Source organism: Anarrhichthys ocellatus, unplaced genomic scaffold (assembly GCF_004355925.1).
Source record: "Anarrhichthys ocellatus isolate YVR2014 unplaced genomic scaffold, GSC_Weel_1.0 scaffold28, whole genome shotgun sequence".
NCBI lineage: Eukaryota > Metazoa > Chordata > Actinopteri > Perciformes > Anarhichadidae > Anarrhichthys > Anarrhichthys ocellatus.
Window position 1 is genome coordinate 3048079 of NW_022280058.1, and position 22467 is coordinate 3070545.

The 22467-nt window shown below is 40.1% G+C and overlaps 2 protein-coding genes across 2 annotated transcripts; both read right to left on the reverse strand.

The window, feature by feature from the left end:
- Positions 1–601: 601 nt before the first annotated feature.
- cpe (carboxypeptidase E) lies at positions 602–15216 on the reverse strand. Its single transcript, XM_031863336.1, has 9 exons — positions 14823–15216; positions 6617–6813; positions 6216–6383; positions 4939–5056; positions 4401–4583; positions 3534–3673; positions 2952–3051; positions 2559–2677; positions 602–1795 (listed from the first exon to the last, which is right to left on the reverse strand). The coding sequence occupies exons 1-9, from the start codon at positions 15061–15063 to the stop codon at positions 1697–1699; spliced, it is 1365 nt and encodes a 454-aa protein (XP_031719196.1). The 5' UTR covers positions 15064–15216; the 3' UTR covers positions 602–1696.
- A 1945-nt stretch (positions 15217–17161) lies between these two features.
- msmo1 (methylsterol monooxygenase 1) lies at positions 17162–22455 on the reverse strand. Its single transcript, XM_031863320.1, has 6 exons — positions 22383–22455; positions 20975–21269; positions 20742–20890; positions 19492–19618; positions 19182–19336; positions 17162–17912 (listed from the first exon to the last, which is right to left on the reverse strand). Exons 2-6 carry the CDS (start codon positions 21227–21229, stop codon positions 17723–17725), a joined length of 876 nt encoding a protein of 291 aa, XP_031719180.1. The 5' UTR covers positions 21230–21269; positions 22383–22455; the 3' UTR covers positions 17162–17722.
- Between the last annotated feature and the right edge of the window lie 12 nt (positions 22456–22467).

The window sequence follows — 22467 nt, forward strand, 5'->3', positions numbered from 1 at the left end:
TGAATTTATTGAATTTTAAAATGGTGCTACAAACACAAGCATTTTTGATTAGTCCAGCAGTAGTTAACACATGTAATAGCATGCAGCCATAAATGGCGCCGGTGTTTTGGTTTAACGAGTGACTGGGTTACCTGGTGACTCAGCCGTATGCGTCAGTGGTTGCTTGTAGTGGCGGTAGCTGTTAAAAACACTAACAGAACATATAGGTGTCCTTGTAAAAGCCTCCTTTTTTTGAATACATACTCATCTACGGCAAACATTTATTTAAGTTACTACGGACAACCATGGATGCATTCGGCTGAAAGAATTGTAATCATTATGAATTTAATTAATTAACACAAGCAAGGCACCCTAGTGGTAGGACAGTTACAAAGTGTGAGACACTTTATTTCACTCTCATCCATCTGAAGGAAGGATCCTGAATATATAAGGATATGCTGAATACTATAGAAAGTCACTCTCCAAATACTAAGGAGAAAAAGAAGTGCCCTATTCAGCCTTATTAAGTACACTAGACTAACTAACATGTAGGAGACTCCCAGTTTCTCTCTAAAGGTGGCTATGTTCATCTGAATGAGCTAAAACAAAGACAAGACTGCAGTTTGACAACATAAAGATTGGAGTTTTATTGATCAGCTCATTCTTTAACATCTGTAACTGTTTCTATAGATATACATTCAATGTTCTTTCTGTGGTCTCAAACCAGTTGAACTGCATCCACACATCCGTCAGCTAAACCTTCTGTGTACACAAGATTAGTGTTAATTTATCCTTGAAAAAACAACTTGTACATGTACCACAGTTCCTTCTGTAGCCCACCACAGTATTACCCGTGGAGTGCACATACAGTACGAGGGAATGGCTTTGGGTAGACAGAGGTTGGACAGATTTATAGGTGTAATGGCCGTGTTTTCTTTGATTTTGTTTTCGTTACAAAAACCACACATTTCTTGCTATACGTATAGTTCATAAATACAGTATATATTATAACCATTCATCTTGTGCTAAAATCAAAGCTGTGCTGCAGTCAGTTAAAAACAAATCTGGACATCAATAACATACTGTGAAATGGACTTGCCTGTATAGATTGTTTACAATATAATGTTTACAGTGATTTTACTGTCTGATGTGCTCAAATACAGCGTTGTATTTTTATTTTTTTACAGAGACAGAAACAGAGTAAGTGTGTGCAAGTTTACAGTTGCCGAAAGTGTGTGTTTTTGGTGTTGTACTTTTGTATTTGTACTAAAGCCTGGAGAAACGGAGACTAGAAAACAGGAAAGAAATGATGAATTATTTTGGACAGAGCCATGTGGTAATGATGTAAACAGCTCTTTTACATACATAATTACTCAGTCATTCATTGGTTATATAGATGGGTGCCATGATTACCAAATTACATGTACCATAAAGAACACAATACCACAGAAATCAACATTGATCTCACTGCCATCAAACTACTTGCAATTTCCTTCTCTGTCCATTAGTATATGTTTCTGTGTCTGCAGGATATTTAAACAATCACTATGAGTATGAGGCAAACCATTACATTAATAAACATTAATGATCAATTAAAATAATGATCGAAATAGAACAAAACAAATAAAGAGACAAAATATTCTGTGGACGGTGACACAGAATGTTGAATATATTACATCGATGTGCGGACGGTCCGATCATCAGCCAGACAAACGCTTTAGAAGTTCAGTGTCTCTGACATCATCTTCCACCAGTCCATCAGCTCCTCCCGCTCCTCCTCCTTCCTCTCGATCAGAGACTCCAGCTCGAAGTCCACCTGAGACGGATGAGAGGTGAGAAGTAAAAGACGGAGTTGAGTTAACGGGGTTCTTCTTATTTTACAGTTTAAGTTTTGGGTTTTTTTCAGACTTAGACTCTTCCTTGAAAGAATAAGGCTGTTCTTATTCTATATTTTTATTACATCCAAACCCCACAATGTATTAGTCTGTCTCTCAATGCTTTCCATTGTGTGGCTCTCCGCCCCAAACCATTTCATTCCTAAAACATAAATCTTTAAAAAACAGGTTACAAATGCATGTGTATTTTTCCTAAAAGCAGTGTAAAACAAGGTAACTGAGGTAAATATAAGGTTATAAAATAAAGCTTTGTCTCAAGCAGTCACAAGCCAAAAACCTTAAGCACCTTTGAATTAAGGCATCAAATCCTACTCGATATCAGATCCCAATAAGACACTTACTTGTATGCGTCAAATATACAGTATCTTGCTTGAGGTCCCCGATTAGAGTGATCAAGTTACAGTTTTACATCCAAATCTTTTCCAAATAATTCCTGAAAGTGTCTTACTCACATGCTCTAATATTTGAATTTTTACAATAAATTTGCGAGAGAGTGAACTAAAAGTGCTTTTTTTGCACAAACTTTTCACTGGCAGCGTAGACGTATTGGATGATTTGATTTAAGGATTGCGTCATGGTCCTCTGCAAGCTACCCTTTTGGAAATATGAAGTGAGCACACGGTGAATGAATATTTCGGCATATTTCGGCATATTTCGATTGGTTAATTTGTCTGTGAGTCTTACTCTGGCTGCAGGGCTGTAGGGAATGGCCACCTTCTTGATGACAGTCAGGTATCCTGGGGCAGAGGCCCCCACTTTGTAGTTTCCTGGAGCCAGGAGGCGCCAGTAGTCTCCATCTTTGGCTACAAAACACAGATTTCCCCATTAATACACGTATGTCAACAACAAACACAACACCCAACGGATCCTCTTAATGCGGAGTGTTTTAAGCCCCTGTTACTGTCACTGTAATACAGCAGGCGCAAATACAAATCAGCTGCTGAAAATGGGATGCAGTACCAGCTTTGTCCACCAGACGGCATCACAACATCTTACCATTACATTTCTCACATCACAATCTAATGTTGATAGTGTACGATTGCCAGGATTGTGTGAATTTGCATCAGATGCTGATACCTGTGGTGATGTCATGGTCAATGCCCTCCACAGAGATGCTGGCATTGGAGATGGGGTTGCCCTGGAGGTCACGCACGAAGCCCTTTACACCACGGTGAACCTACAAACACAAACAAAGAGGCATACTCAAGGCTTGGTTCAAGGAGAGGGGGAATGGTGCTTTTTGGAAAATACACTGTGACACAATGACATCTCAGATGCTTTATGTGACCGTAAGAATTCACGGACCCTGGGAATAAAATGCACAGACTGTCTTCCACAGAAAAACAACAACAACAACAACAAACAATGTTGTGTTTGCAAAGGTGGAAGTAGTGTTGTGTTGTCACACAAATCCTTTGGGCTGACTTTGTGGCCAACACTAGTTTCTTTTTACTAAAAAGACATCTTGGCCATAACTCATCAAACACATTTTATTTCACCCCATGTAGCATGGAGCATCTTAATCTGGGTTTTTTATTTTGAGTCATCGCTTTTTCAAATGGTGATTTAAATCTTATTGAAATTCATACTCGACCCAATTCATCAGTCAAAGCAGACATATTTAGGACATATTCCTTTAGTCCCGGTGGGGCTGCATACCTGCTCGATGTAGTTGACCAGTGAGTTGCGGTTCTGCTCCCAGTAGGTCTTGAGTGTGTCCTCATTGGGGAACTTGTCACAACTGAGCTCCAGAGTGATCTCGAAACTGTTGCTGCTGAGGTAGTTGAAATCCTGCATTCCTGTAAAAAAAAAAAAAAAACAGGAAGAAAGAGAGCAATACTGATATTAATAAAACAAAGTAGCAGGAAGTAGAAGAATTAGCACATTACAGATTTAGATATTCATGTTTTGCTGGTTTTCAGAAGACAGGCTTCTTGGGCTTTCATGGGATATATTTTATTGAAAAGTCTTTAAAAAGACATGTTAGTTACATATGACTGTTGCTTCAATAACATTTCTAAAAAGAAATGGTCAGTCCAATGCATCGGCAGCTCATTTTAGCTCATATACACATGATAAGGAAGATTTTGCAGAACAGAAATGTGAAAGATATGTTTGGAGTAATTTGGAAAGAGTTGCCATTGCTCGACTTGTACACCAGAGAGCACTGACAACTTCACTTTTCATCTGTAAAATATCACCTTAAATGCATATTTCTTTAATAAAACGGGATCCTTATCAAAAATGTTCATGTGTTCATGTAAAAACACTTTTTAAGTCAACTTATATTTTACTTATAAACAACTTACATATTCTGGGAGGCCTTTTCTGCCCTTATTAGATAGAGTGCAGTAGAGAGTTATCAAACAGAGGGTGTTGTGATTGCATGGTCAGGGTCTTAAACCCTTTGGCCACCAGAGCACCCCACATTATCCCATATATCGTACATACGGTAACTCTCAAATATCAATGACTTTACTTGCAAAACACCAAAATCACGCACATCAGGGGCTTGCTGGAACTTACCTCCTGGCACGCTGTACCAGGCCCCTCCGTTGGTGATGCCATCTTTGAAGCTGGAGTCATCATCGTTCTTGCGGCAGGGGGGTCGGTTAGGGTCGGACATGATTGGGTTGTACATGGAGTAGGCCCTCGCCAGAGACTTGAACGTCACATCATCTGGACTGGAGCTATACTCATGGGTGGAGCCTTAGAGGAGGAACAAGAGGGAACAAACGAGAGCCCAATGTTTAGACAGCAGCTGTGACAAAGTATTAATTAACTGAACACCTGCATCTGCTGCACATTAAACGCGCGAAAACACATTTTGTTTACTTTAGCGCACAGGAAGCCGTAGAAGGAAAACATTTCCCATCTGATTTAAATCAGTGTTACGACACTGAAGAAAAACTAATAAAATGTTTGTTGATTCATTTATGGGTCAAATATTTTTCTCATTAAATGAGTGGAAACATTCTCATATAGAGCAAGGGAAACATTTTATATACAGTTTAACAACCGAAACAGAAAATACAAGGGTGTGTTTGAGAATGTGCTTATGTACCGGTGCGGGTCTCATCATACGGGTAGTTGGCCACCACGTCTCCTCCATGCAGGTTAGCTGAGAGGACGAAGGGGATATCCATGATCCAGTGGATCACTGCCTTGGTCTCTGGAGCCAGCTGCAAAGGCCAAACCCATGAATTACATACACTTAGAAATACAAATTGTACCTAAAATAATACCACTTCCAACCAACACACACACCAGGTTTCTTATAAAGCAGTAGAGGAGAAGTCTGGTGATATTCTATATATTTTTTTTGATCCTACTGACGAGCAACACCTGTTTATTCCTCTGTGCCATAGAGCTCCATCGTTGCAAAAATCTATTGAAACGCATCACACTGTTTTACTGGGGGAAATGTTTCTTCATTATGATGAATATGGACTATTTTAAACCTGCAATAAGTGATTCTATTTGGCCACTTGGGGGCAGCAGAAAAGCACATTACATCACTTTTAAAGTTGATGTGGTGAACTTGTGAGAAACCAATTCATCATTTATTTTGGGTTGTGTTGCTGTCCAACTGGCGGATGTAAATCCAATATTCACTCTCTTTTTGCTCTGTTTTTTGGCCTCCGGTCTCCACCAACACCTGGCTCTAAAACAGATAAATGCTCCACTCTGTTCACCAGATACTCACTACCTGTGTTGGTCTGCAGGTAGTGTAGAGTGTTTTTTTAGAGCCTTTTTTTAACTAAGTAAAGCTGCCTGCGGTGTCTGAAGAGATATTGATAGTGAACCAACACTGTAAAGTTACAAAACGGACAGCTGAACAATGAGCTATGAGCTCAGCTCAGCGGAGCTACAGATCTAGGTGAGTATTCTTGTTCAACTCTACCAGACACCCATTTACACTGTCGGACTGTTTTTACATTGTCATTTGTTATTATTATAAAAAATATTGATTATATTCACTTAAGGTCAATCTCACATCCACCATCCTGCTGACTCACTAGAGAAGCAAATGCTTTTTATCCGCACTTAGAAATAGTCCCGAAGGAAACTTACCCCTGTTTGAGTTAAGTTTGCTCAATAGTAGTGGCCAGATGTTTTAGTTATTGTTTAAAAAAAGAAGAAATTAAATTACTCTTCATATTATATATATTTATGTTATATATATATTTCAGACCCATTTACAAAAATGTACATGTTCAGTAGGAACTAATCAGTTTAGGGCTGAATCACAGACGGGGTAGATAAGTTGGTATTGAGTGAGGCATTGTTGTTTTGGCACCAGTCTTGTCCTTTAATCCTTAACATCGTCTGTTTGCGTACCTTGGTGTTTTCATCCACTGCCTTCTTCATGTTCTGCAGCAGGTGGTTGTTGGCTCCACCCTCCCGCTCGTTGAGGTAGATGATGCGGTCCAGGTCGGGGAAGTTGCGGTTCAGATCCACCCCCTGTGCGTTACTGCGGCCAACAAACCAGTCCTTGATGTCTCCCGGCTGAACAGGAAAACAGGGAGATGATGTTCAGACGTACACAAGACAGAAGGGAAGCGAGACTGTGTCTGGAGATTTAATAATTACTATTCCTGCTGTGTATGTGAGATTTAAAGCTAAGGGTTGTGGTTGCTAAGTCGATGTTTGTTGTCTTGTAATTTTAATCTGTCTGGTGGTAAATCCTCGGATCAGGTTTTATGTATGCACAGCGTGTCTTCGTCGTCCTGTGTCATCACCTGTGAAGCGGCCTTCTCAAAGCCGTCTGGGTTCATGGAGGGCATGAAGTGGATACGGGTGTTGTGGACGAGGTCGATGATGGTCTCGTTGCCTTGCTGGTACTGGTTGCACAGGTACTGAGCCAGGTAGATGAGCAGCTCTCGGCCCACAGCCTCGTTGCCGTGCATGTTGGCGATGTACTTAAACTCAGGCTCACCTGCAGGACAGAGACGCAGACAGAGCTTTAATTCACACATGCTGTATTCCACCTTCATCTGCACAGCGTCATCGCAGCAGCAACATTTTTACAAAGGAGGACAATGAACGCACCTTTTACCAGCCAAAACCAATCACATTTCACACAACTGGGTCACGTAATCACAAAGAGAAATGTCACAATAACGTCACCACCTTTGTGAGAAGAAGCCAGTAGTCATGGAAACTAACACATACCTCTTTTGAACCGAGAGAAGGCGACTGATAAAGCATTGTAATTTGTTAGGGAGGTAACCCCGGACACACGCACACCATTAGACTAAAACACTGGCTCCTTTACTCTCCAGCAGTGACAAACACTCTGACTCATCAGCTAAAAGGCTAAACACAATTGAACTCCATTTGGACAATAATGACCAAGAGACGGTGGCTTATTGAGTCACGCTGCCACATTTGTTCTGCCTGAACAGCTGGAGTGACAGGTCTGGGGTCAGATCCGACAACATCACAGAGAGTCTGACTTCAGGACATGATGTTACGAAATGAGGGATTTCGGCAACATGCAAACCTCCTGCTGTTTGTAGCTTGTAATGCCTGAGTCACCCTATATGCCTATACAAAAAAATGCATGAATCAATAATAAGTTTTTATCCATTTACATGTGAAAAGTGTGGGTTTCGTGATTAGTTTCAAGTAATAGAGCAGACAAGATATAAACCAGGGAAAAGCAGCAAATATTCACATTTGAAAAGAGAGAACCAGAGATGATTTGGCATATCAGAATTGTTGTTAATTAATCAACATATCAACCTGATATTTTCTGAATGTTCCTTTTTTAACTGAAGTTTGCCATGTCTGTAGTGTGTACAGGCTTATTAAACATGACTAGGCTGCTTTCCCTTTGCTTGCTTTGCTTTCTTTTATCACAGGAGATATTGGTTTTATATTTGAGAGATATTTATATCAGCATCCTCAGGAAAGCTGTGTTTTAATGACTGTTTAATGTACTAATTAGCTGCTCTTACTCGTCTGTGTGTCTCTTCATGCATGCAAATACAAACAAAGAGAGAGTGCTACTAAGGCGTTATATAAAGCCCTTTAAAAAAATGACAAAGAGCATGACAAAGTATGCGCTATGGCGTACTGTGCACACTCTTTTGATTAACTACAAACCAGACATTAGTGGCTTTCTGCAGCTGTACGAGAAAAAAAGGGAAGTTGTCCGAGCTCTGAAGAATTAAAAAAAGTCTTTTGTTCAGATCAGTTACGAGTTATGAAATGAAGCCCAAGAGCGGCAGATGGTGAAGGGTGTGTGTGTGGTGTGTGTGTGTGTGTGTGTGGTGTGTGTGTGTGTGTGCGTGTGTGTGTGTGTGTGTGTGTGTGTTTGAAGCCAAATTGCAGCAGGGCTCCGGTTTTTATTGAGGGGCTTTTTTGTGTGTGTTTTTATTGTTTTTGTTTTTTTTTACCTCTACTCTTATTTGGCCAATTATTAGCGATTATTTTCACATTAAATTCAATTTGTTTGCCTGTAAAAAAGTAATGCTTTCAAGATGCAAGAGAACATGTGTGTCAATATTTTAACATTTGCATCTTTTTGATCCACTTTTGCATATTTCTTTGAGTGTTTGATGTACGCCAGTGGCTACACACACCGCCCAGCACACATCTGGTAGTCAGGTTATTTTTAAACGCTCGAATCTCGTTCCTCTCAGAGTTGCTACTAATGATTTCAAGACTACAATTAACTCTTTCTGTTCTGACATTGGTGAATGGTTTTTACAGGCTTCAGAGGCCCGACAAAGCTGTCAAATACATGCACTCACACGTCCGTACACACACGCACGCACACTTTGAAGTTGGACTCTGTCAAAAATGAGTTACTATGATTCAAGCTATTACACAGATGCTCAGTACCTGGAGACCTTTCCTTTCTCCAACACATGTAGGAATTGATGAGTTTAGGATGCAGGGCAGGCGGGAGGAGGGTTAAAGATAATTCAATGCATACATTATTATGTATTAATATGATTTTTTTCTAACTCTGTTTACTCTTTTTACAGATATACACACACATTTTTGACCGGCCAGCATGATGCGACACTGCGTATAGGTGGAACAAATCAAAATGTTGTTTATCCTCTCGGGCCGAATGTGTCTTCTCCCTTTTTTTTCTAATTCCAGTCCTCTCTGTACCTCGCTGGGCTTTTACTATCTTGTGCAAACACATAAAGTAAAAAGAAAGTGCACATGTAAATTGAACATCCGATAGCTTCACATATGGGCACATGTGGTTTTTGGACATGTGATAAGAATTTCCCTTTTGTACGTGTTCGTACATGTAAAGCATAGAAGGTGGACAGTGTGCACATCCAACACAAACGAACCAAAGAGGGGCAGTTTGCACATTAATTATTGCAAGCTTCCAAAAATGTAAGCAAATACAGCATTTAGACCTTCAAGGATCTTCTTAAGGCAAATACAGGGATGTGAGCAAATGTCTTGGGTGTTATTTTGTGTCACGAGTTCTCCAAATCATAGCTGGAGCTGTAATTTTAATCGCAACTAACAATTAATTGCTTCATTGTTTAGTCCATAAAATATCAGAAAATTGTGAAACACACCACAGTTTTCCCAGAGACGACGTCTTGTTTTGTCAAAACAAAGCAGTTGCTACTTCATATTTGTCCCTCGACTAATGAACTGCTTCATTGTGTCCGCCCTAGTAGCCAATAGACGGCCTTTTGTTAACATGTATGTTTGCTTGAAGAAGAACTTCAAGGTGGATAGTGGGACACATTTCCCGTGTGAAAACATATGAGCAAGATGCTCTTAAATATCCCTAAAGCGGTGATGATCTTCTCAATGTTTAAAAGTCTGACGTGGCTCAGCTCCTCACCTAAACTGCAGGTTATTTGGGCTCCAGACAGGTCGATATATAACACATCTGAGGCTGACAAAACCCACGGCATCATATTGCGCTTTGTCAGGCGATCAATACGGTCTCCTAGGTGACCACGTAATAATGACGTCATTAGGGAAGCGCCGCATTAGAGGGCTCTCAGTCGCCGTGGCAACCCTGACACGGGCAGGTGCTTAGGGAGACGAATCATCTGGGAGGTTGAGTAAACACACTCTCACCCGTGTACACACACACACACACACTCACTCACACACACTCACACTCACACTCATACTGTATATATACAAGCAGTTTGTTAGCTCTGAATCACGGCCAGCTCTGACATCTGACATTACACAGACATACAGACCCCACACATGTAAAATAAAAATAATAGATCGTATAATAAATGATACATGTACAGAGAGCCAAAGTCCCTAACCTCCTCCTAGCTAGCCGCTGCTGTAACACAACCAGATTCCTCTCTGTATTACATTTTTAAAAAATACAGGCTCCAACTATTATTATGTTTATTCTACATTAATGTGTATCTATGGGGTGTAAAGACAGTGGTGAAATTTGAACGCCTCTTCCTTTTAGCCAACACATAAAACGTGGATCTTTTTGTTTGCCTTCAACGACAACATAACCGCTGAGTGGAGGCTGAAGATTGCTCACAAATTAGCTTCTGTTATGTGTGCGGTAAAATGACAAAGTGGAAAACCACATCGACATGTTTCATCTTTCTGAGAAAGATGAATATACAGTAAGAAACTAACAGAGGATTGTCTACTGCTTGTATGGCCAACTCACATGAAGTGACGGCACGTAGCATGTGGGGATGTAGCATATGGAGCATGCAAACCACACAAAAATATATTGCAAGATAGCAAATGGTGATGAAAAACGAGAGAATAAAGGGAAGGGTGGAAAAATGAAAATATGCGCAGTAAAAAGCCATAAGCAGAAAGGAGGCTTTGGTGGCAGAAGAAGCAAAGCGACAGGAAGAAGAAGAAAAAGAAGAAGAAGAAGTAGACAAAGAAGAAGAAGAAGAAGAAGAAGAGGTAGTCGGGGCACAGTGAAGGCAGCAAGGAGGAGGATGCATGTCGGTGTCTGATGTATAATAAATGACCTCTGGCTGCGCCTTGGCCTTTCTCTCATCTTCTTTCCGTCTCTCCCTCTCCCATATTCCCTCTACATCCCTCTTCTTCTCCCTTGTCATCCTCACATTCCTGTTTTCTCAATCATCATTTCTTTCTTTTTTTATCTCTGTTTTTCATCAACTCGTCCTTCCTTTCAGCTGTTTTATATTCTATTCTCCTCCACTGAAATGTGCACTATTAAATCCATGTGTGCCTGTGTTTCACTTCATATCCAATATGTCACTTGATATGACAATATCCTGCAGTGACGGAGCGTCTGTGTGCGTGGTCTCTGGGGATTACATACTTCCTCTGTCGTCTGATAAAACAGTCCACAGGAGATGGTCTCCAGCATAGTGGGTGAAGCAGTGCGTCATACTGACAGGGGTTTTTTTTCACCTTCAGACGAAGCCAAACCCATTTCAAGATAGGGTTTCTCCTCGTACTAGAAGCTTTCTAAATAGTTCCAGACATGATTCAGAAAAGAGTTTAGCCAGAACCCCTTTCACTGGAGGGAAACCCCTCTTTTCAGCTCTTGTGCACTCCAACATGACCCAGCTGCAAGATGTAAACACCTTCTAAAGAGAAAACATGTGGCCCGTGTTCAGTATTGGAGGAGGTATTCACATCCTTTACTTTACTACTAAAGTAAATATCACAACATCAAACTACTCCATTAAACAGAAATGTTTACTAAAGTCAACGTACATTATTTCTGTAATATATATATATATATATTGTTGATATATGTAATGTAATCGGCAGAAATTACAATATTATATATATTTATTGTAAAGTAAGTAGTAGACCTAACTGTATCCGATGGATGTAGTGTAGTGAGTACAAAAGTACAAGAAAATTTCACTTGATTACAATTTCCAGGTCAATCATGTGATGCTATTGACGTTGAAAAAGTACTTTTCCCATAGACGACGTTGAGAAAGAGACGTTTGCAACTCAGTGGCTAATTATTTTTTTTAGGTAAATCAACTTCCCATTACGAACACTTGAATAGCCCTTGTTTAAATCATTAGGTCTTAAAAGTTGAAAAATAATTGCCAAAGTCAGAGTTGTTTTCCATCCACTGTTTATGCAAATGAGCCTGAGAACGAGTCTGGACCGAGGGCTGGGAGGCGGGGTTCAAGGAAACGCTCGTGTTCTATGAGCCCCATCATTTTGCTTCATGAACCACTGAGCAATGTTCAAAGCAATGAATGGGCCGCTGCCTCCAACGCTGTATCCAGTTCTCTTTAGACATCCATGGTCTGTACGTTAAACATGAAGCTAGCAGCCGGTTAGCTTAGCTTAGCACAAAGACAGGAAACAGCTAGTGTGGCCCTGTCCAAAGGTAACAAAAAACACGAACCAGCACCTCTAAAGCTCACTGATTTCATCCACACAAACAACTGAGGTAGTAGTTGCTCAGTGATATCTGTGTGACCTCTGATTATAGGCTGTTTAAGAACAGCGGGCCTTCTTGAGTACCTTGCGTTACTTCCCACCATTAGGCCTACCCATGTTCCTACACTGCATGCATCCGTATATTAACATGTAACCAGTGTTCCTACACTCTCGGCTATAGATACTTCCTGTGCCGCAGTGTGTGACAGATGGCTGCTTGCTGACAGATGCGTGAGCTCAGGACCGTCGTCCTCCGGAGCCGGCCGGCCAGCCAGCCAACCACGAGCCGCCAGTCAGCTCAGTGCACTAAGCCGATCGGTTGCCCCGGCAACGGCTATTTCGGCTCCACCTTGCACATTGCGGGGTCAGATAAAATATTGGTAGGGCACCTTAAAGGGGAAGCTTTGAAATGTTTCCGGTCTTTCCAGATTTCTCACACACACACACACACACACGCGTTTATCTTTTCTACCAGTGACTCTGAAACCGTCATGTTGTTCTTTCTTCACCCTCCTCTGGCCTGTCAGTCTCTGGAGCTCTTCTCTGTCTCATCCCCCTCCTTCTTGCTCTGGATGTTTTGCTCAGCAGAGGAGGAGGAGGAGGAGAGGAGGAGGAGAAGGAGGAGGAGAGGAGGAGGAGAGAGGAGGAGGGGGAGCTGCCTCTGTTGGTGAAGCGGCAGCTTGGAAACTCATCTGGTAGTAATAAGGTCTCCACAACGCTACTGTGACTCATGCTCGCACACACACACCAGACTATTACGGGATTATTTAGTACGCACACGGCCATTAGACTCTGTGACCATGCAGGCAGCTAAACACACACAACCTGTGGTGCACCGTTAAGACCACAAAATTATACCCAGAGAAGAAAATACACCTTTACACACACATGCTATATCAGACATATAGTTGAAACCCCATAAACTAGACTGTAAAGCATATATACTTTAATTACAAGCAATGCTGTTTTTTTTATCTTTTGAGGGCTCTGTTTCAGGATTACTAAATGAATCACTTCCTGTTGCATGGAACAGTTAAATCTCCTGTTTAGAGAGTTGGACAGGAACCACTGACCCGTTCCCAAGCGTTCATTAAAGTTAGATGTACTACAGGCTAAGCCATTCACGTTGCACTATTGCTCTAGGTGCCAACACGGTGTCCTCGTTTTTCTGGGTGGTACAATGAATATCTAGTTTCTTTTTGGTTAAGGGGTTGAAAATGGTCAATTTGTTTTGGTTTATTAGATTGGAATATATTTATAAACTGCAATATGTGTGGGATTGAGCGATAAAGTCCTGGACTTATTTCCATCATCGACCCTGGTGTTTTCATGGTCTATTAACTTTTAACGATGATGGGTCTCCAAAGATGGGTCTCCAACCAATGGCAGTTTCAGACTTTAAGAAATTATAATCTAAAAAGCTAGAACATAATTCCAGCCTGACATAAAACACACGTGAAGTGAAAGGAACATCCAGAGAATTTGGCTCTGTGTTTGTCTCCATCACACAAAGAGCTTGAGATAATTCAGGCCCGTCCCTCCGTTTCCAGACAGCTTTTGAATCGCAGGTACAACCGGCTTCCTTTCAACAGTATAAACCCAGTCGTTCACATTGTCTGGGGTTTTTGTTCAGACATGTTTCCTACCTCTGCTATAACCATCGTATGAATTTCAAGAAATTGACTTTTAAGTGATAATGCATGGAAAAACACCATATGTGTATTTTTCCTCTATTCGAGCGTGACTGAGGAAAAAGGAGAAGGTGCATTGCTTCTAAAACAGCATGTGGTGGTTCGCAGTTCCTGTGGCTGGTGTGTAAACTGCCCTTCAAACCAAGAAGTCTCACAATTGCTTACTTCTTATACTCTATCATTTCGTCCAGTCCTGCCAGTATGAAGGAGTGTGATGGAGATGATGGAAAGTCATGACATAACCCAGGTCTACTGAGGAACATGATGTCTTTTGACTTCATTTAATATTCAGTCAAAGACTTCCTCCTCTGAATGCTGTACATGGACTATTTTCTCTCATATGTTGCAGCCAACACTGCTGATACATCCGCTATTGATTGGAAGGTGTGATCATTCAAAACGCATCCCAGTAATCCGCGGCACCATCCACCGCGTGCAGGATGTTTTTTTTTTGGTTTTCCCTCTCAGCATCACGACTCGGGATAAGCGCGTACAGATCGTTATCACCCAGCAAAATGGCGGCTTTCCGTGGCTGATCCCACAATCTATCATCTAGATTCCTCTGAAGTGATGCAGCAGCCCCCCCGTCCCCACCCCGCGAGCCCACCGTGTCACGCACGCGACACACCTGCGCTCCTCATCAACTGTCCTCCGGTCATTTTAAGCCACCCGGGTCGTTTCTGAACAACCTTTACATGCAAAACAAGCGCACCAGAAGGCTGCTATGCGCAATAGTGCGTGATGTGTTTGTGTTATCACAGCGTGAGGCGATGGGTTCCTACAATGAAGGAAAAGGGGTGGGGGGGAGCAGGGATGGGGTGCACATTCACCGCATTATGAAGCAGACTTTTTTTGGGGTTGTATGCGTAAAACTGACCAGGCTCGTGCGTTCCGGGGTTGTCGGTCATCTCCAGCACCAGCAGCTCGCGGCCCTCGAAGCTCTCCCCGATGGTGTAGATGCGGCTGATGGTCGGACACTGCAGCCACACCGACACCAGCGCCTTTCTCAGCTCCTCATAGCGGTGGTACTCGAAGGAGATCTCACCCTCGGTACCGGCCGCGCTGACCAGGGCGACCACCGCGGCCCCGAATAAAACTACCGACGCGAAGTGTTTCATTTCGACGTGTCCTCTTCTCCCTAAACCCTGTGTGTCTGTCCTGCCTGCGGCTTGGTCCCAAGCCTTATCTCTGTGCTGCAGCCTCGCTTTAGGCTATAAATATCTCTCACCCTGCTGCTGCTGCTGCCTCTATCCGTCTGTGATGCGCTGCTCTACCTGAGCGCAGACTCCCTCCAGAGTCAAGGCCGATAAAACACTGAAACATCCGGTCTCAATTTTCAAATTAATGACTTTTTTTGTAGTTTTAAGACAGTTTCAAAGACAACAAATTGAAGATAATATCAGATAAAACTGTATTTATCCCGAGAGAAATTGTCGAAAAGTATTAAAGAGTGTAAGAACAGCCTATAAGTGTTCAATGTAAATAAATAAATAATAAAACATTATGAAATAAATAAACAACATATATTTCCCTTAAATGTGAAATAGCCCAGTTAAATTGTTAAAACTATTATTATTACTATGTTATTTCTTCCTGCTTCTGTCACAATAACATTTAATTACAGCAACAGTGAAACACACAATCTGCTCTGTTCATCATGAATGACTGACTGGGGGGGGGGGGGGGGAATGTATATCATGAACAAATGCAGCAAACTTTTCAAAACATTTTAAAATAAAAATGGTTGAAATGCAAAATAAGTTCTGTTATTGTAAAAAAAGAAGGAAGAAATAACAATTTAACAATTACTTTTAAACAAACAGTCTTATTCACTATGCCATGATCACATTGCACACATGTGTATTTATTTCATTAGAGTTTTAGTTGCTTATTTAATATTCAACACTTTCTGTTTCCGTGAGGCTATTTCGTATTTATCTATTTGGATTGCTTTTTAGTTTGTTATCGCAGTTATATATCCTACAAAAGTGTTAATAATCAACAGATTCAACTATAACACAAGTCATTTTCAGTTCAAACCCTCTTGTAACCTCAAACAGTATTTTGTGTATTTCTATTAAAGAGCCCCAAAGTAAAAACAGCTCGAGAAAAATTAATCCCAAAATCAATTCTGCTGGTGGAAAACCAATCATACAACATTGTGCCTAATATATAACAAAATCATTCATTTGACTGATTTATAAGAAAAAAAGTGTTTCAGTGTGTGTGGGACCATGTTGTCCATTAACTTACTCTTATGTCTATTAACTAAGGTTTGGTCCTCAGTGTATAAAAGTGCCTCACTTCCTGTTTGGTAGCTGCTGCTGCTGGCTGACTTGACGCAGAAGTAGGGGTGTGTCCACAGTGCAGCAGAGCCGAGATGAAGGGAACCTACAGTATCACCCACCTCCTCCATCAACCGACACTTCGTCTACAAAAGAGTCTGCAGAGAAGATGCAGATCTGTGATGTTAATCTCAGAAAAGTCTGAGCCTAAACAGTCACCGAGTCCTGTGTAGAAATGTGTCAATATATTTTTTTAAAAGGGAGACGCTACAGGTGAATATGGAAAAAATAGTAATACAAATAACTAAAGAGATATCATCATGAAACTCCCCCAGTTCATTACTTACACTAAGGCAATTGTTTTTTGAATTACTTCAATTGAGGCATTATCTTATCAAATATGTGCTAATTTGCATACATTTCCGGTACGGAAATCTGATAAAGACAGGTTAAAAATGATTGTTTCATGTTGTTGACATATAAGAGTCAAAGGTTTTAACAGAGATAATTTGGGATATATTTTTGTATCACTCCATACATCAAAAAATATTGTCAGAAAACAAAATCAATGTCTTCAGGAATACAATGTTCTATAAATCAGGCTATGGATGAATTATGAACAAACACCTCTGTTCTGCAAGACACTACAGGTGAATAGGGTAAAACATGTACTAATAGATGTCACCTTGAAACTTCCCCAGTAGATTACTCAAATTAAGACAATTATTTGTTCTTGTATTACAAGTTTTCTGAAATGTAATGTAGCAAAATAGCCCAAAAATCTCCAAATTGACCAGTGCATGAAAATCTGTGTTTTTGGGGTGTCTCCCGCTGATAAACGTGGATCAAATTCAAACACAATCAACCTCCTGTTCGAAGTAGTTAATATATTTATGATAAAAACAGAAAACCAAAACATATTCAAGGATTGTTTTTGTAAAAGTCAAGACAGTATTTATTTATTTGTACAGTTTTAAACAAAACAGGCTTGAACAACCAGGAAGTGCCCCATGAGTCAACCCCTTTCCATCAAAATGTTTTCACGGATTTGCATCAAACATGCCTGACTTGAGCCCAGACAGTTCCGACTGAACAGCAGCTGTAACACCATGTTACACTCTGACTCGGTTTAACTCAAGAGGAAGCGCCAAAGTGCTCAGACATTCAGAGGTATACAGTGCATTTCACAAGAAAGTCATGTGGTACAAACTTCTTTTTTTCATCCAATGACCAAGCAAAGTGACAAATCAAAATGAGGATGTTGACGGTTTTTAATCAGCCAGCAGCTGTTGACAGAAGCAGACAAAAACTACTAAAGGCACAGAAGACACACTGAAGTCAACACTCAGTCTGATTCAGAATCAGTACACTTTTAGTGTGTGTGTGTGTGTGTGTGTGGAAAACCAGCTCTGTTTGTGTGTCTGTCCAAGTCGCTGCCTTTAACCTGCTCCTGACAAAACAGGCCAGTGTAAGAACAGAGGCACAGAGGGGTTTACTGCTCCTTCTTGTCTCCCTGTTTCTGCATGTACTTGTTGTACTGGTTGTCCGTCTTCAGCAGCTTGTCCCACCAGGTGAAGGTGGAGGAGTAGTTCCCGACGAAGTTCATGTGGTGGAAGTCATGGAAACGTGTGCCGCCGTAGAACGGGATGAGGTGGAGCGGGTTCAGAGGGATGTCGTAACCACTGAAGACACACAAAAAAGAGTCTGTCATTCAAAGAAAACCACCAGTGTTCGTTCTGTCTCGGATATTAGGAGTCAACATTTTCGTTCACAAGACAAATGCTTTTAAGATGAGGCACTCGAAATGATCAAAAAATGATGTTCTTCTAGTGGTGGTACTGAAGATATGATGCATTTCTTTTGGTCTTTGTGTTGCTGCCTTGTGGTTGGATATCAAGAGATGACTAATTGTTGACTAAATGTTTTTATTGCACTGCATATGTTTCCACAAACAATAATAATTGGTGACTTTGTCCTCCTTTATTAAATACTGCTGCATTGTTGGCAGTCTGACTTTTGTCACAAGCATTGTTTTATTTTTAAAAAAAGGCAAGAAAAGCTAAATAACAAAATGAAATGGTGTTGAGGCAGTGCGGAAAAATTGAGGAATTGTTTGTTTATTCTTCAATATTTTCTTTTTCTAAATCCTTTTCCTTTACCTCTCTCTCGTTTTTTGTTGTTGCGTTATGTATGTTGCATACTTAATCTGTGATTAAATGATTATTCTATTCTATTCTAATGATGGAAATTGCTAACAAAGAATGTGATCATTTAGAATCAGCAGGTTATTTAGCATAAAATAATAATAAATAAAATATTTAGTTTTTTTTTCTAAAAGCAAGTTGCAAAGTAATTTAAGAAAATATATAAATCAGGAAAATGCATAGGCCAGAGTGAAAATATAAATCAAATTTAATTAGATATTTTAAATTGAATTTATTTGCAATAAATTAAATTTGGTAGTTTTTTTTTTATTTTGGCTTGATTTAAAATTAAATTATAGCAAATAAATGTTAAGCCAAAAAAGTAATAAAAGCACAGAGAGACATACTGGGAAAAGGCTAAATAAAAAGTATAAAACAATGAGTTTGACATTGTGAATTTGTGTTGTTGTTTATGCCTTCGGTCTGGTGTCTTCTGAGACATTTCTGCATATAAGTCTTCAGTACAAATGTAGGCATAGCATACATTTAGCTCAAGAATAATAGCAACATATAAATGTGAATTGGAGTTCTGTGTGACCTGATAATACGATAGTAACATCTGGTGCCCTCTGTGGCCATCTAGTGGTCGACCTCATTATTACCGACAGAGTTATCGATGATAATCAGTGACGTAACTGCTGCTGTTTCTCCAATACACTCAAAAAATATGATTTAATAAACATCCTAACAAAGCACTCATGCAGAGAGGCCAGCAGAAGACAAAATTACGCAGAAAATGCGTCCAACCTGTGGACATCGATGGTCTCCAGCAGGCGGAAGGACACCCAGGCCCACAGGAAGAAGACGTGGTTACAGAAGAGCATGATGCCGATGAAGAAACCAGCTCCCAGGATGAGAGTCTCAGCAGGATGAGCGTATTCTGCCTGCATGCCGAATGGAGCCTGCAGGACAGCGGAGACACTGTGATGAGAACGTTTGTGTGTGCGTGGTCACCTTTCCACTTGTGAGAGCTACAGCATCATTAATAAGTATCTCTTCCGTAAACAGTTTTGTGTTCGTGTTTATTCATCTTATCGCTTGTGTGTGTTTTACTCACGGTGAACTCATGGTGGACTTTGTGGATGTATTTGTAGATCCTGCGGTGATGCAGCAGGCGATGGAGGAAGTAGTGCCAGGTGTCTTCAACAACGGCACAGCCGAAGCACTGAGCAAGGACGTACGGCCTGGAGGAGAAGACGAGAGGAGACAGGACAAGCTCACCGAGTTATCTCAAATAACAGATGTGACTGATGGATTCCACTGGAGGCCCTCAGATAAGTGGCAGCAAATGTAACAAAAAGCCATTTCTAGAAAAAAATCTTTATCGTCCCACAAAGTATTCTGCATGGGCAAGAAAAATAAAAAAGTTAAATTGTCTACTTTTCTTTGGTGGAAAATCAAAAATGTTCTTTTGTTTATTGTTCATGTAAAGTAGATTCACATGCATGTATTTTTTATTCTAAAGCAGATTGATGACGGCATCATGGGGAACATGTGTAGGGTAACTCATAATAGACCTTTTAGGACCTATTCCGAAATGATTATTGCAGGAGAGCTCTGTGTCATTAAATTCACGGCTATGTAGAGCTTCACTTTCTACCATCATTATAGTTAGAAAAACACGCATGAATTTAACATTTAACTTACTACCATGCTAAAAAAACACATATAAATAATAAACAATAATATTGCTGAGTCTATGTGTGCCTGATTAATCTTGAGAAGAACTTATTGCATGGGTTGAATTATTTTATGCTCTCAAAAACGTTAAATTGAAAGTTCAAAAAAATAATACAAAACACACTATAGGGTTTGTGCAAAATTAAAATGCCATTATTCTAAATGGCAAAATGTATTTAAAATGACCAACACGGGTCTTCATCAGGGTCACAGTCAGCAGTAGCGTTTATTGTGTTACACTAATCTGTAGAGTGGGAGGGTGGATTTCTATAAATGTGCAAGACTATTGGTCCAAAGGTAGGAAGTGATGCATCATCAAATAAAGAAAAATAGAAAAAATAATACTAAATATGTAATCATTTCAACATAATTTGAATTTTCAGAAACCCTACAGTGTGCCTTGGATTATTTTTTTTTTAAGAAGAGACCTTATACCTTTTTGAGACCAAAAAAGAATTTACCCTTGTGATAAGCCTTTCACAAGATTGATTGATTAATTGCTGAGTCTATGAAGCGTCCACACCCTGTTGTTGACATTTGCAAATGGGCTTGTGGAGCAGTTGTTCAAGTATCTAGGTTGGTTTGAATATGATGTGTTCAGGTGTGATTAATTGTACTGCAACTGACCAGCGTGGAATGGAGTCCCAGTCATAAGGGATGTTGAAGAATTCAGTGAAGTAGTAAGTCCCACAGATCAACGGCAGCTGGATACAGAAATGGTTGAACAGCAGCATCTTGAAACATGTCCACTGTTTCTCCCAGGTCTCTGGCTTGTCCTGCACACACACACACACATAGAAGGTCTTTTAACAGGAATGTCATCTTAGATACTGAAAAAAAATCTTAACAACCAAACCAACCTGTTGGATCTTGTATTTCTGCATGAAGGGCATGAACTGGAAGAGGAAACCAGGAAGGCAGAACAGGAAGTAGATGAACTCGTGGACGATGAGTGACCCCCAGGTGGCAATCTGGAACTTGGTGTAGTTGTCCAGCATGTAGCCCCAGGCCTGTTTCATGGAGGGCTGGAAAGGGTTTTCTGGCAAAGCTGCATCCAAGTACTCTGCCGCCAGGTAAGCAGAGCTCAAGATGTCTGCCGTGCCGTTCACCTCCATGATGGACAACGCAGGGTGAGTGCAGGTGTGGAGAAAAAGGCTAAAAAACAGGAACACTTGGTTACATGTACAACTCTCAGACGGGACGTATAGAATTATAATAAATACAGCAGAGGAACCGTAAAAGAAAAACAAGAAATAATGAAAAATGTCAAAGGAACATAATTGCCATAATATGACTGAATTTAAAACAATTATTATAAAACAATTAACTTTTACACTCCAATCCAACTCACTTTGATGCACAATTTACAATGTTTGCCAATTGTAAATTCACCAAAAGATCAGGAGCTTTATTTTGCTGCACTTGTTCAGTTTTTAACTGAGATATTTTAGTTGTTACCACATTAAAAAAATTATTTCTATTCATTATATAGATAATAATACTTCTAAAACACAAATATAAACAAACACTACAGAATTTATAGAAATCCATCGATACAGTTTATTTTAATATAATTTAAAATGTGTACCAATCAGAATTACACCAAAAATGAAGACGATATGGTATGCTATACATAGTATAGGCCATGTAATAATTCCTTCCACATCTCAACTCCTCTGGGCCTTATACAGTTGTAAAAATTACAATAATCATCAGCAAACTGCATTTAGTTTACTAGCTAGTTGGATAATCTATAATCATGTATCACATTGTATGAAAAGACAATAGGTTACGTACGTACAATGTGAATGCAAATTAACTAGTAACAATAGTTGTATAAATGTATCAATGAAAAAGTAGAAATGTAGGAGAGTAGACGTAAAAGTTATACGACATGTAAATACTTCAGGAATAAGTACAAGAACCATAAAAGTATATGAGTAAATGTAATCCTCCACCACTGTAGAAAATAAAAGGTATTACTCCATAGAAATACACACAACTAAAGAAATGCTATATTATTGTATTGCTTTAAAGCAAAAACAATGGTGATACACTATGCCAGAACAATAAATTCGGCACAGAAGCATTCAGTCAGCGCAACTGTGTGTTTCAGATTACAAAACAGGCCGACATGTTGTTCTTTAGATGTCACAACATCTGCCTCAATTCTTCACTCAAATACATAAAGGACAGATGTACTTTAGCAATCGCTGCTAATAAACATGTAAACATATCATTCGCAGCGAACAACAACGGTTCTCTCACCTTTCAGCCGAACGTCCCGTCTACCTGCACAGAAGCGGGTGGCCGGGTGAAGTACAGTCACATCGAACAATCTGATTGGCCGAAA